We start from the raw sequence: 15,435 nt of genomic DNA, 5'->3' as shown, positions 1-15,435 counted from the left end.
TGTAAATTTGTCTTATTAACTGTTTATGCTCTCTTTTTGTAAATTGATGTTATTCTTTTGCCTTGATGCGTGTGGAAAAAGTCAAATTTTGGCTGTTCCACAATAAAATAATGAATAAAAAAAACATGGCAACGCATCACATATCACAATACAGTATATTTGGCATTGTAGGCAGTAAGGCCACATGGACACAAGGGGGGGTTGGGGGGACTACGACATAGGGGATAGTGACTCAGGGAAACAAGGCAGTCAGAGGAGAAGTTCCTGGACGAGCATCAGCTGATGGGCGCATAGAGTAACTCAATCAGAAGACCGGGGCTGTATCGACAGCTGGTGACCCACTTAAGAGGTATGCCGTAAGTGGCCTCCAAATGTTTCTCGGATAAGAGTCAATTGGCTGCATTTGCACCGAGTGTTCCTCCATGTCGTTGGCCCTCACATCTCTCAACCAGTGTTCCTTGTTGGGGTAATTGGAACTCGTCCATCGCAGTAATATGCATTGTTTAGCAAGAAGAAGGCACGGTTTTACAAACGTGATCATGCACGTGATCATGCTGCCCATAGGGGGATCAAATATGTAAAACAGGCAGGACAGTGGAATGGGACGAACTTTCTGGCCCGTCATTTCCGACATAACAGTGCATACATCACCCCAGAATGGCTGTCATTTCGGAGAGTCCCACAGCATGTGAAAGTATTTGGCATCAGGACATTTTCATCGTGGACACGCCCCTGTCCCTTAATTAGAGAACAGGCGTAGACTGGCAGGCGTGTAATGAAACCTGTTTTAAACTTTCATTTGTATCAATTGAAATTTGGAGTTATATGAGACTGTGTGTGTCTGTGCGTATATATCTGACCAGAGGTCGTCCGTGTTGTCGATTTGCAGGTCGGTCTCCCATTTGGAACGAACCTTGTACTGTGGTGCAGCCTGGCCGTTCTGTATCGTCCAATATAGAGATAACACCAGACCGCGATTGCCTCCTGCAGTCAGAGCGTATTCTAATAGTGTGTTGTCTGTAGGCTCCACTGGGAAGTCTACCCACATTTGTTTAGATGCTTTGCGTAAACCCGCATGTTGTAACCACTATGGTGGTGTGTGGTGTGCAAGCATTGGAGTGTCACTAGGTTGAATGAAATTGCCTTCCGGGTAAACGGTCCCTAGTGTATCGAATCCGTGTTGCGCTCAAGTTTTGCGTGACCCCGAGCCCATTTGTGGTAGACAGGGTACACAACTCCACAGGAGGATATTTTTATGGTAGGGGGAGGGTACACCAACTATTTGCCATATTTTGCACCAAGTGAGCGCGTGCGCATGCGCTCTGAAGGAGTCTAATGTCTCATCATCTGAGTGAGTGTTGTGGTGGGAGGGATAGCCGTCAGGCCGCCTTTGAGTTCCTTCAGTTTGCCCTCGCTTTTCTCAATGTCTCGAAATATCGTTTTAAGGACACTAAACTCGGTAGACATTACAATCCCCCATATGTATACTTTGAAAGTTTCCCAAAGTGTGCTGACCTATGTTACCGAACCCACATTGGTCTCAAAAAACAGTTTCGCGTGGTCATCCATAGTAGATGCGAATACCCAGCAGTGCATGGCATTTTAAAGCGCCAGTTGTTTTGGGGTCTGGGGAGAGCAGATAATGTCAGGTGAAGGTAGATTGGGGAATGATCAGAGTAAGTTCTGGGAAACATGCAGGTCTCCCTGACCTCCCCCTCCTCCCCATCAGCACATCAGAGATGAGCCACATATCGATGTGGGAGGATGAGTCGTGGGCCGATGAGTAAAACGAATAAGATCGCTCACTACTGTGAATCACCCTCCAAGCATCGACCAGGCCGAGGGAGTGGATGCACCCTCTGATTGTATGAGCCGCCCTCATTAGGGTCCTCTGGGAGGATGTGGACCGGTCTAAAAGTAGGTCGAGGTCAGCTTGTCAATGACTTCCACATAAAATTGAGGGTCATCAATATTAGGGCCGTAGACATTCATTAGCAATATCTCTCGTCCTGCTAGGATTCCATATACCATGACATACCTACCCAGAGGGTCAATGTCGACGTGTCTTCTCTGGAATGGGAGGGATTTATATATTAGGGTCATGGATCCTCTAGTTGCATTGAATACAATATGTAAAATCGATTCCCACCCCACTGTCTATCAAATCCCTCACAGGTCGCGGAGAGTGCATGTGTTTCTTGTAGATAAAACATTTTGGCTTTGTGTCTAGCTACATACAGCTGTGTTTTACACCTCTTAATTGGATTCCCAATGCCACATATGTTCCAACTAAGACATATAACGTCACCCATCCCAGCTCAAACCGTAATAGTTTGTCCCCTCCCTTGTCTCTTCTCGCCTCCGCCACCAACCCCAGTCCAACTGCAGAGTTTGCCAGAACGCCAGCCATTGGCCCAATGCTTGCCCTTTGTGATTTTTCTCCCCTAACATCCCAATCCTGCCCGCCCACCACCCACATCTTCCGTTCAACTTGGGAGATGAAACCCCTCCAATAACATACCCAACAAAAAGAAAAAATACCAAAACCCCAAACCATCAGCACAACCTTGCCTGGGGGGCCGTGCGCTAAGCAACCCAGGTGCATCCCGGATTTAAACACATAGAAGAAAGGATATATGCTCACAACCTTCTTCCAAGTCAATAATCACGCATGGGTGTGTCACTTTGCCATTGGTCATGTTGTCATTTTAGAGGGAGGCCGCCACACCAAGGTAAGTTAGATGGTAATGAAACTGATCAGGGATCACTAGGTGATCAGAGAGGAGAGTTCCCTCGAGGCATGTAAGTAGCCAAAGTATTAAGCCACAGCACAAGTACATTTTTTGTCCATCACACATAGGGTCAAGGTGCCGGTAGGATTCTGTCCAGGAATTTCATTGCTGCCCCTGGTAGCATGAAGAAATAGGTCTTGTCACTCCATTCCACACAAGTCTTAGCAGGGAATAGCATGGCATATTTCAAGTGTCCATCGTGACGCCATTTTTTAACCGCCAGAAAGGATTTTGTATCCTGCAGTACAGCCGCCGAAAAATCAGGGTATAGGTATCCTGTTTGATCTCAGCATTAGGTCTCCTTGTTCACGGGCCTCCTGTAGAATGGCATCTTGATCCCGGTAGTTGAGACTGCGAGCAGTGATTGGGCGTGGAGGTGCGCCAGGTTTAAGGCATGGGCGCTAGGGATCTGTGGGCGCGTTCAATATCGATTTGCAGTGATAGTGTGGGGTTGCCCAAAAGCAGCAGCATAGTGTCAGTAATGCTTTGCTCCAGGGAGGATACAGTGTGCTCTCTGAGATCCCTATAATACGGATATTGTTTCAGCGGGTTCTTGACTCTAGGTCATCATTCTTCTTCTCTACCTGTAGTACCCGCTTGGAGAGTGTGTTTAGTGCAGCTCGGAGGTTGGACACGTCATCTTCAATTGTGCTTACCCATGTCTCTGCTTCGTCCAGTCGCTGATCGTTCTGTATGCGCAACTTAATGGATACCTTAGCTAAACCCTCCTGCATGTAAGCCATCATGCGCTGTTTCAGTGGGTTCGACGGGGGGTGGTTCCCGCTCAATAGCGGCAGCTGCCTCTGCACTTGCAGATAGTTTGGGTGTAGTCTTAGTGTACTGATTTATGGAACATTGAGTTTTGGCGCTCCCTTTGGTCATCCTCCTAAAGTGAACTGTGGACCCCGGCTAGTAAGTGACTCCCCTTCAGCGCAGCGTACGCTTCCATGATAGTCTTAGGGTTTCCAATGTATTACCAGGATGGGAGAAGGATTGGGGCATAAGTGAAGTGCATAGGCAGTCAGTTATTTGGGGGTTCACATGTTTATTTCAGTGTGTAGGCTGGGGCACCCACTCAAGGCTCGTATGGTCTGTCTGGCAGTAGGTGGAATGGCGCAGGCCGGTCTCAGTTCCCCAGCATCCACAAATGGTGTCAATGCTGTGCCTAATGTCACTGTGTGGACCCTCTAAAGCAACATTACAGGCGGCAAGATACTGTCGTTATACAGGGGGAAGTGTTGCAGCAGTCGACCTTGGATAAGTCCATCCAGGCAAAGATGGATCAGGTGACTAGGCACAGGCCTCCCCCAGTTCCACAGTCAGCGGTCCGATCAGCATGTGTGGACATGGTGCAGGCCGGCCCGCTCCTCCCCTCTGTTGGAATTGTCATGTAAGGGGTCTGGTTTGCAGATGATCTTCCCACGCTGTGTATATGATGCGGCTCACCCGCTCCCCTATGTAGACTCCTTACCTAAGATGCCGGTGAAGGTGGGAGTCGCTCTGAAGCGGTCCGATGGGCTCAGGGGGTGGGGTGGGGTGGCAGGGTGTAGCACTCCACTTTCTCCCCACCTCCGGCCAGGAACGGCAGCCGATGTGCTCTCACGGTGCAGTGTATTCAGGCCTGTTGGTTGAGTGCGGCAGCAAGGTTGCGTGGAGTTGTGGGCGGAGCTGTGCCCCGCTCACTCGCCGCTTTCCGCACTGCGGGGAGTGAGACTGCCCACCTCTCAGCTTGCCGGTCACCACTCAGGGTTGCGATGCGACCAAAACATAGACAAGAATGTCCGGATGCAGTGGGCAGTTATGAACACTGTGGCAAGTGTCTGTAGAAGGCGTTGTGCGTCCGGAGATGTCGCCCGATGCGGTAGCTCTAAACACGCGCCGCCATCTTGATTGCTGCGTTATAGTGCCCTTTCTGTAACATGAACTCTTTGCCTGTCAGCTATGGATGTAATGCTGTTTGTGCAGAAAACCTCTTATCATTGTTCTTTCTCATTACTTTGTTTTTTACCATCTGATGAAGACAGTCTGTGACTTTGAAAGCTCATGCATTATTCCATCTCATCTAATGCAACGACGTAATTCTGCTTTGAGAGGTGTTATAGTCACAGGCTTTAATGGGGGAAATAGCAGTCCAAATTTAACAAGTTAAGGTCATAATTCAGAAGCAAAGCCCTATTGCAAATAGGACTGAAATTCAGAAATTTGCTTAGTTATATACAGCCAATTATATCAATCTCATATTAGCTAGATTGTTATCTTCGCTGACACTTTATTGTCAATATTTCAGGGAACAGCAGAACGGTTCAAAATGACCTGTTTGGCCTTGTTCTTTATGAAGTTAGCCTGAGTAGTCCTTTCTGAACTCTCTCTAAAAAGAATACCTTGAAAAGGTATTCCATACTTGGGGGGCCTCTGTGTTCGGCCAAATCATATGTCTTATTTTTATAATATCTGTAATACAGCAGATCTATAGTTGTAGTGAACCAGAAGGCTAAGGGCACTGCTTGAATTGCTGAAAGGTTTTAAAGAATGTAAATTCTGTTGATACAAGCGTCGAGCTACTCATTTCTCCCCCTAGTGCTAGTCTTCATAGAGATCGGCAGCAATACCCTTTACTCTGTATATTTCTAAACCAACCCAATCGATCTTTTAACGTAAATTAGTATAATAGAATTCTGTGGTAAAATTAGTATAATGCGTGAAAGGTATTTAGATAATTTGACAACTCATAGTGTGACTGAATTCTATATCCAAATAGTTGAATATAGCACCTTTTTGTAATGGCTGATTGTTGACTCAAAAATGGGTTTAAAAAAATCCCTTCTGAGACTAGGACAATGATTTTATATTTTCCAACATTGACTTCAAAGTGTTTATGTTTACAGAATAAGGTATATCTAGATATGTTTCGTAGGTGTATTCTGCCAATGTAAGGTTTCTCTGTAATTGTTTGTGGCAGACTAGATTCTCTGTAAATTGATTTCCTCTCCTTGGTATTCTAAAAACATGAAACATGCATCCTTAGTGACATTGCTGGCAAATGAGATGCAAACTGACTATATTTTTTATTATTTTCTAGGTTCTACTAGTAGATTTGTATGAAGGAAAGCTATTGCAAAAAGTAAGTATTCTTTTGTATAGTAGTTTAAAACCAAGTCATATGCGTTTGGCATGATTTGATAATTACGACGTTTGTGTGAGAAGGTGAAAAATGTGTCATTCAGAGAATTGTACGTTTAATTACTATTGTGTCCTGATATTATTTTTGATATACCTTTTTGAAAACATTTTAAAATATAAAAAAAATGAAAATCATTGCTTCTTGCCATGCACATACACTTGGTAGAGAGTATTCTGATGGTGACTTTACTACTTTTGTGAACTCTCCCGTTAAAGGTTAAACTGATGCAATATTATGGGGTCAGGTCTTTTATACAATGGCAAATGATCACCGATTTTAATATGTCCATATTTTTCAAAAATGTTTCTTTGATGGCTGACAGGGTTATCCAAATAACATTCAAGTCCGGTTGTGTCTTTGGCCTGGGTCCTTGTGACAATCTGTGATAGAACACTGGGTGGAACTAACTCATATGACAATTGAACCTTATGCAGCAGGCCCTGCAGAGTAGTGTTCTAGTAGAGCATCACAACGCCATCATTTATGCCAAGTAGGATAACCAAATGATCAATAAGCAGGAGTCAGTTCAACGCTTGCCACCTATAATAGGGGCCGGGCCTCTGGTGATTTCAAAACGATCACTTGCTCTATACTGACCTTCTTCAAGGGAGCCATCCAATGATATTCACTCTGGAAACAAATAGGATACCACTTTAAAAAACTAGAAGCTGCAACATTGTTCAAGTAAGCTGCCGACTCTGCAGAGCTTCCCTTAGGGGATGGCCCTCTAAAGCCCCATATGTCAATATGTTCAAGGGCATTCTAGACAATATAACTCATTGCCCCTGATTTTGAGGAGTTGAGATTTTTTTAATTGTTCATTTAAGATTGTGTACACTCATGTTACATTTCACTAATACATATATAATACTGTGTGTTTGTGTTATTGTTGCACAGTGATTGTGATGTATATGTATGTATGAGATGATCATTTTGATAGATTGATATTTTTCAGAAATACATTTTCAATACCAAAACAACGCAATGAAAGATGCAAATCAGAAATGTCTTTATTTTAACAGAAATTATTTGAAAAGACACATTAATTAATAACACCTGATTTTAGCGGATGTCATATGCAATCTAAATTCAAGGCTAAATAGCGCAGGTCTATGCCGCAAAAGTCTGCGAGATTCCTAAAAAGAACCTTCAAAAATGTCACCTATACATGGGCATGGTCCTAGTTATGCGAAAATAAATAATAAGCAACTATCAGAATACAATTTTATGAGCATTCCAAGATGGCCCATTTTCAAAACCCCATGACTGGGAACTAACGGCGGCAAGAGTGCGGAACAAGAGGGACACGCCCTAACTTCTCAGCAATGCAAATGGCCCCAACAGAATACCTACTATGGCCTCCTCCCCTCTAACTGATATCGTTGGTGGAGTAGGCCAGGGACACATCACAATACCCAATCAGTAAGCAGCCCAGGATGGGGCCCAAATGGGACTCCGACACCTGGTCATTTGGAGGAACCGAGTCTCTGCAATTAAATTACCTGTGCAGGCCACACGATACAGGGTAAATAAACCAAATTATATCCTCCCTCGCCAAATGCAGCAAACAGGTCACCAACCTATGTCAGCTAGACGCAGATAAGGGAGGAGCTACCACTGTAGTGGGAATTACAAGGAGAGAGACACAAGATACTGGAGCGGGCACCACTTTGTTGCTGCTTATTTCAAATTCAGGTATATAAATATACTACTGTGTTTTGGGGTGCAGCCTACTAAATCATGCTACCATGCGTCAGCACGTTTTGAGGGAACTGAAAGAAGAAAGACCTAGGCAAACTTGCCTGCGGTGTGGGCCGCACACCCTTAAGTCCCAATTGGGTTTCAAAGAAAGTATAATGTTTTGTGGATTCACATCAACGAATCATTAGTTATTTGAACTTGGTGATTTATTTAAAGTAACTGTAAACAATAGCTTTTCTGATGGGCAACACAGCCCTAAATGGCCAATGCATTTCGGACTCAACAGTCTTTCATCGGGGCCTATCTAATCAAACAAATTAAAGCCAAACATTTAATATCAGTAACAATTAGACCAATCAAGTAAGAGAAATAATAATTCAAAACCAATATCAAGAAAAAATCAAAAACAAGAAACATCACATGTTATAGCGCATAGAAAATCAACAGGGTCCCACATACACAGAGACGTCAACATAACAAAAAAAGGGGGGGGGGGAGAGGAAAAAGAGAGTCAACTCACTGATATTTACCATCAAGCATTACATTATTAAGCTTCTTGTTATTTTGCTATTTCTGAGCACTGCCCAACTTCCCGTGTGTTCTTCCATAACAAATGCACCTTAAATGTCAACTGTGATGCTAGCCAGTCATTGCTGTGGTGTCTGATATTAATAGGGCTCCAGCTAGGCAATGCTGTGTGGGTTTATACATAAATTACTTAAAACAGGTTCAAAACCCCGTATTTAATTCCATGGTAAACCCGTGAATACTACGTGCAAAATGCTGTTGTGTCAAAATTCAGAAAAGTGGCTGACCTTAGCCAGTAGATAAATGGCGTATTCAAACTTAAAGAGTTTGCCTTTCCACAAGCGGCTCAACCGCTATGCGTGAATTCACACAGTTAACCTGTTACGAAAAATGACATTAATTAAAGCGTGTTGTCAGCCCGCTTGCATTTGCCACCGTAATCATTACATCTATGAAAAGTGTCTGAGTGATGATCTATCATGAGACTCCTACCTTGTGTGGAATGCTTCAGCACAGGATACGTGTCTCGCTGAGTCACGATTCTGTGTCAAACAACTTTGCTAAGTAGACGTGCAGTCATGCTCAAAGTGAGGCTGCGGTTACCACGGTAATGCCTCATGCAAGATGGTGGCCTGTCCGTGTGTTTTCCACCATCTTGGTTGGGGCGAATGTAAAGTGAAAACATGGATATCAATGTTACTTGTTCACCAGCTAATGCAGCTATGTGTTGTATGACTGTGCTAGGTACAAATTGATTGTGTATTGTGCATACTTCAGTCGTTCACTTATTTGACCGTGTATGATTCTAGAAACGGTCTTCCCTAAAAATATACTTCAAGTGAAAACAAAGAGAGAGTTCACCGTGACAGTCAAAACAAGGACAATAAAAATTCATTACATAACTAAATGCAAAATTATAACAATAAATCTCAACAAAAAAAAATAATGAAAATAATAATACACTACTTTGACTTGGTCATTTGAGCAATGCTATGCAATGTGGCTACCTGCTTAGGCAATGCACTGTTCGAATAAGAATAAAGATAGTAATAGTGATCAAAAACTTGAATAACAACCGCAGGATATCTTTCAACACAGTCATAATGCGCAACATGCGCTGGTGAGGTCAAACAAACCCCTTTTTTTAAAATTGTGTATTGAACCAATAAACTCATAAAAAACAGTACATAGAGAACCGTCGGTTACTTCGATCAACTCATAGGGAACAGTTCATAGAAAGCAATTCAAATCGAACTCTTCGTTCATTCCCCTGGGTGATAAGCTGTCCAGCCGATCTATCCAGTACGCCTCTCTTTGTTGGCGTCTCTTTCGTGGGTCTATGCCTGGTAGTTGGTTATTCAGTACTTCCAATACTTGGAACCTTAACTGAGCCGCTGTATGCTGTTTTTGATTGAAGTGTCTTGCCACGGCTGAGTTTGGATTTTTGTTACGTATGCATGACTTGTGTTCGCTCATCCTAGTTTTAAGCTTCCTTCCTGTTTTTCCCACGTAACATAAGCCACAAGGACACCGTATGCAGTATATGCAGTTCTCAGAATCGCATGTCCCAAAATCTCTAAGAGGGATTTTTTCTCCTGTGTGAGGATGTGATACTGTACTTAGATACGCAAATTCAGACGTGACACTTTTGATTATTTACATGACGAAGTGTACACGTGGGCTGACAAATATCAGAATCAACCGAATCAGTTTAACAAACCACGCACAGAGCACAGCAGTTCGGATACTGATTCAAGTAGAGAAGAGAACCAGCAGAACCAACCAACAGCATCAGGCAGTGGAGACTCAACAACAGAAGGAGGACAAAGAGCAAGAAGAAATAGTCAGACTTTTTTAGACAGCAGCAGAGGAAGAAAAGAACGAGGATGGGCAAGAGGAAAAGGACCTGGGGGCCAAACACGATACCAAGCACGGACAACCTCGTAGTTAATATCTCCGACAGGGTCCTGAGCAGTCAAGAGGACAAAGTGCTACAGAAGGGGCTTAAGTTTGTACCTACTTATGGAACCAGTTTATTTAACACTAAGATTGAACTGCATAAGTTTACACGCAAACTTAAATTGAAGGTATTCTTTGCAGAAATGGAAAACGAAAATCAATCCGAAAAAGAAACACCAGATTTAGTAGAATTCAGACCTAGAAGTACTTTTGTGGCTCCTATTATAGTTCCTGCAGTGGATATTTTTGAGAAAATGGTTCTTGCAGATCTGAAGAAAATACATTTTGGTAACCTAAATACAAGAATCTCAGTAGAGGTGAAATGGCCATAATTAAAGGCTTGTACATGGATGAAAAGATCACTATCAGGCCGGCTGACAAAGGAGGGGCGTTAGTCATTCAAAACACAGCTGACTATAAAAGAGAATGTTTACGCCAGTTGTGTGATCATAACACCTATGCCAAAATAGACCATGATCCGACAAAAAAAATTAAATTGGACCTTGAGGCAATGCTCACAAGAGCGGAAGATCTGGGCATGATCACGCACAAAACCAAACGATTCCTGCAAAATTCAAGACATAAAACCCCACATTTCTACTCACTCCCTAAAATACACAAAAATCTTGACAATCCGCCCGGAAGACCAATTGTCGCAGCGACAGGAGGGATTCTACAACCTTTGGGAACTTATATTGACTATTTCTTGCAACCCATCATAAAGAAAACCTCCACATATGTTAAGGACAGTAACCACTTTTTGAACATTTTGGAACAGATTCACCTTGCAGAACAAGACATCCTGTTCACTATTGACGTGAACAGTCTCTACACGAGCATACCCCACGATTTAGGACAGGCAGCAGTGGAATGGCTTTTGCTAAAGGAAGATAAAATAGGAGCACACAAAGAATTCATTTTAACACTACTGACCTTCATTTCTATGAATTCTTACTTCACGTATGATAAAGAATACTACCTACAGACATCAGGAACCGCCATGGGAGCCACAATGGCACCAGCGTATGCCAACGCATTTATGCATCAGTTTGAAACCACGCATATTTTGAACATACACAAATGGAATGATCATCTAAAAGTGTGGGTGAGATACATAGATGATATTTTCGGGAAATGGAAGGGATCTATGGATACATTAAAAGAATTTTTGACATATCTGAATCAGATTGATCCGCGAATACAGTTCACGGCATAAATAGGGGATCCTAACATCCATTACCTTGACGTTGAAGTGAAAGTAAATCAACAACAGATAACGACTTCACTGTACACCAAGCCCACCGACAGGAACAACTTGCTACATCGGATGAGTTTTCATCCCCAGAATATGTTACAGAATCTACCCTATAGGCAGATGCTATGACTAAAAAGGATCATCAGTGACCCAGAGGAACTTCACCATGAGCTACAGAAATTAGACAATAAGTTATCATGTCGAGGATACCATCGAGAGGAGTTGGACGAAGCATTATCTAAAGTGACGGCCAGAACCAGAGCTAGCACATTGGAAGGGAAACCCAAAAGAGAAACCCCAACAATAGTATATGTGTCTAGATTTTCGACCCAGAGTGCACGCATAAAGAAATGTATCACTAAACACTGGGCAATACTCACCAGCAATGAACGGACAACAGCTTTATTCCCAACAAAACCAGTATTTGCATATCAACGCTCAAACAACTTACGAGATTTACTTGTCAACACAAGAGACACTGCAGATAATAAACAAAAACAGAAAAGACAAGGCACCTACCCATGCTTGAACTGCAATAATTGCAATAGCATCATAAAAGGAAGTACAGTATCACATCCTCACACAGGAGAAAAAATCCCTCTTAGAGATTTTGGGACATGCGATTCTGAGAACTGCATATACTGCATACGTTGTCCTTGTGGCTTATGTTACGTGGGAGAAACAGGAAGGAAGCTTAAAACTAGGATGAGCGAACACAAGTCATGCATAGGTAACAAAAATCCAAACTCAGCCGTGTCAAACACTTCAATCAAAAACAGCATACAGTGGCTCAGTTAAGGTTCCAAGTATTGGAAGTACTGAATAACCAACTACCAGGCATAGACCCACGAAAGAGATGCCAACAAAGAGAGGCGTACTGGATAGATCGGCTGGACAGCTTATCACCCAGGGGAATGAACGAAGAGTTCGATTTGAATTGCTTTCTATGAACTGTTCCCTATGAGTTGATCGAAGTAACCAACGGTTCTCTATGTACTGTTTTTTATGAGTTTATTGGTTCAATACACAATTTTAAAAAAAGGGGGTTGTTTGACTTCACCAGCGCATGTTGCGCATTATGACTGTGTTGAAAGATATCCTGCGGTTGTTATTCCAGTTTTTGATCACTATTACTATCTTTATTCTTATTCGAACAGTGCATTGCCTATGCAGGTTTTGCCACATTGCATAGCATTGCTCAAATGACCAAGTCAAAGTAGTGTATTATTATTTTCATTATTTTTTTTTTTTAAGATTTATTGTTAAAATTTTGCATTTAGTTATGTAATGCATTTTTTATTGTCCTTGTTTTGACTGTCACAGTGAACTCTCTTTGTTTTCACTTGAAGTATATTTTTAGGGAAGACCGTTTCTAGAATCATACACGGTCAAATAAGTGAATGACTGAAGTATGCACAATACACAATCAATTTGTACCTAGCACAGTCATACTACACATAGCTGCATTAGCTGGTGAACAAGTAACATTGATATCCATGCTTTCACTTTACATTCGCCCCGACCAAGATGGTGGAAAACACACGGACAGGCCACCATCTTGCATGAGGCATTACCGTGATAACCGCAGCCTCACTTTGAGCATGACTGCACATCTACTTAGCAAAGTTGTTTGACACAGAATCGTGACTCAGCGAGACACGTATCCTGTGCTTAAGCATTCCACACAAGGTAGGAGTCTCATGATAGATCATCACTCAGACACTTTTCATAGATGTAATGATTACGGTGGCAAATGCAAGCGGGCTGACACGCTTTAATGTCATTTTTCGTAACAGGTTAACTTGTGAATTCACGCATAGCGGTTGAGCCGCTTGTGGAAAGGCAAACTCTTTAAGTTTGAATACGCCATTTATCTACTGGCTAAGGTCAGCCACTTTTCTGAATTTTGACACAATAGCATTTTGCACGTAGTGTTCACGGGTTTACCAGGGAATTAAATACAGGGTTTTGAACCTGTTTTAAGTAATTTATGTATAAACCCACATGGCATCTGCCTAGCTGGAGCACTATTAATATCAGACACCACAGAAATGACTGGCTAGCATCACAGTTGACATTTAAGGTGCATTTATTATGGAAGAACACACGGGAAGTTGGGCAGTGCTCAGAAATAGCAAAATAACAAGAAGCTTAATAATGTAATGCTTGATGGTAAATATCAGTGAGTTGACTCTCTTTTTCCTCTCCTTCCCCTCTCCCTCTTTTTTTGTTATGTTGACATCTCTGTGTATGTGGGACGCTGTTGATTTTCTATGCGCTATAACATGTGGTGTTTCTTGTTTTTGATTTTTCTTGATATTGGTTTTGAATTATTATTTCTCTTACTTGATTTGTCTAATTGTTACTGATATTAAATGTTTGGCTTTAATTTGTTTGATTAGATAGGCCCCGATGAAGGACTGTTGAGCCCGAAATGCATTGGCCATTTAGGGCTGTGTTGCCCATCAGAAAAGCTATTGTTGACAGTTACTTTAAATAAATCACCAAGTTCAAATAACTAATGATTTGTTGATGTGAATCCACAAAACATTATACTTTCTTTGAAACCCAATTGGGACTTAAGGGTGTGCGGCCCACACCGCAGGCAAGTTTGCCTAGGTCTTTCTTCTTTCAGGAGATACCACTGTGCCTTGAGGGAGAACTCAACAATAACAGAGAAACTACCCGTGAGGAAAGGGACATTCAGAAAAACAAAGAAATGAAGGTTTCTTATCTTGCAGTTCTCTTCAAACTCCAAGAGTGCCAGAATACAATTTTATTTTTTATATTTGAAGACTGTATTCTGTCTGGGCACTAGGTTTTATCGGGTGGCACTTAGTACTATGCCTTACACACTTCGGAATTGTGCCACTACATGCAATATATCAGCTCTCTATCTCAAGAAGCAGTTTCGCCAAGATTCCAGCAGAATCTTTTTTCATGCAAATTAGATGTCATTGTAACCTAAATATTTTATTTAGCATTTATGATCGACTCCATTATCCTCTTGACAACTCCAAAACAATTTTGACACTATTACTCCCAAGTGGTTACCTGTCTAACTTGATTATCCTGTCAGTGTTATGTTCAAGTGAACTCTGAAGTTACTTCCCAGTTTCAACCGTCTCCTTTTCACATTTCAAGTTCTGCTACGTGCCTATTTCGCTGTTAAACATGCACTGATTTGAAATTATATTTGATAAATGGATGCAATTCATTTATGCAATTCTACACTTATGTGAAACTTAACATTTGTAGAAACCTGCTTTTCAAGGGGATTGGGTCCTCCGGCGTATTCCATATCTATGACATGTAATCACCACAGCTGTGCTGCTTTGTAAAATCTTCGGCGTCTGCGTCGATGACATCGATACGCCGCCCTCGAGGACCTTCTCCGACGGCCGACGTCACTGGATGTTATAAGTAGGACGCACGACGCCCGTAGCCTCAGTTCCGTTTTTTCCGCAAACGTGTTCGCTTCGGAGATCTTGGCGCGCCTCGATTCTTTCGAGTTTCTGTTCTTTCTCAGTTCTTTGAACCTGTTCGTATTGTGAAGTATATTCTTCGTGAAGGTGTCTACCTCGTCTTTCACCCCGCGTCCGGGCTTTAAGAAGTGCTGGGACTGTGGGTCCAAGATGTCGGTGACGGACTCGCACGACGCCTGCCCCTGGTGCCTCGGGGAGGCCCATGACACGGATGACTGTGTCTACTGCCAGTCGCTCATGTCCAAAGCATTGCGGGAGCGCAAGAAGAATTTGTCGGTAGGTAAGGTGTCCAAGCCATGGAAGTCGAGGTCTGCGGGGCTTTCGACAGACGATTCGAGGGGTGACTCTCCGCATCGTCGTCGGAAGACCAGTGGGTCTCGGTCCCGGAGTCGGTCCCGCCACTCCTCTGCCACTTCGAGGCACTCCCGGAAGCGCTGTCATTGGTCGCCTTCCCCGTCCTCATCCGAGGACTCCGCCTGTAGGCGGGTCGCTTATCCCACCAAGCATGCAACGCCGGAGGAATGGGCTTCCTTG

At 42.9% G+C, this 15,435-nt stretch overlaps 1 protein-coding gene across 2 annotated transcripts in view; it reads left to right on the top strand.

The window, feature by feature from the left end:
- The window catches only part of DENND2D (DENN domain containing 2D), a 964,922-nt gene that overhangs the window by 707,274 nt on the left and 242,213 nt on the right, over window positions 1-15,435 (top strand). For both annotated transcript variants that reach the window (XM_069633670.1, XM_069633672.1), the window contains exon 9: window positions 5,872-5,913. In XM_069633670.1, coding sequence (XP_069489771.1) covers window positions 5,872-5,913 — 42 coding nt within the window. The remainder of the gene's footprint in view (window positions 1-5,871; window positions 5,914-15,435) is intronic.

Source organism: Ambystoma mexicanum, chromosome 13 (genome assembly GCF_040938575.1).
Source record: "Ambystoma mexicanum isolate Mex_15411 chromosome 13, UKY_AmexF1_1, whole genome shotgun sequence".
Classification (NCBI taxonomy): Eukaryota; Metazoa; Chordata; class Amphibia; order Caudata; family Ambystomatidae; genus Ambystoma; species Ambystoma mexicanum.
This window is presented reverse-complemented; position numbering and strand designations above follow the sequence as displayed.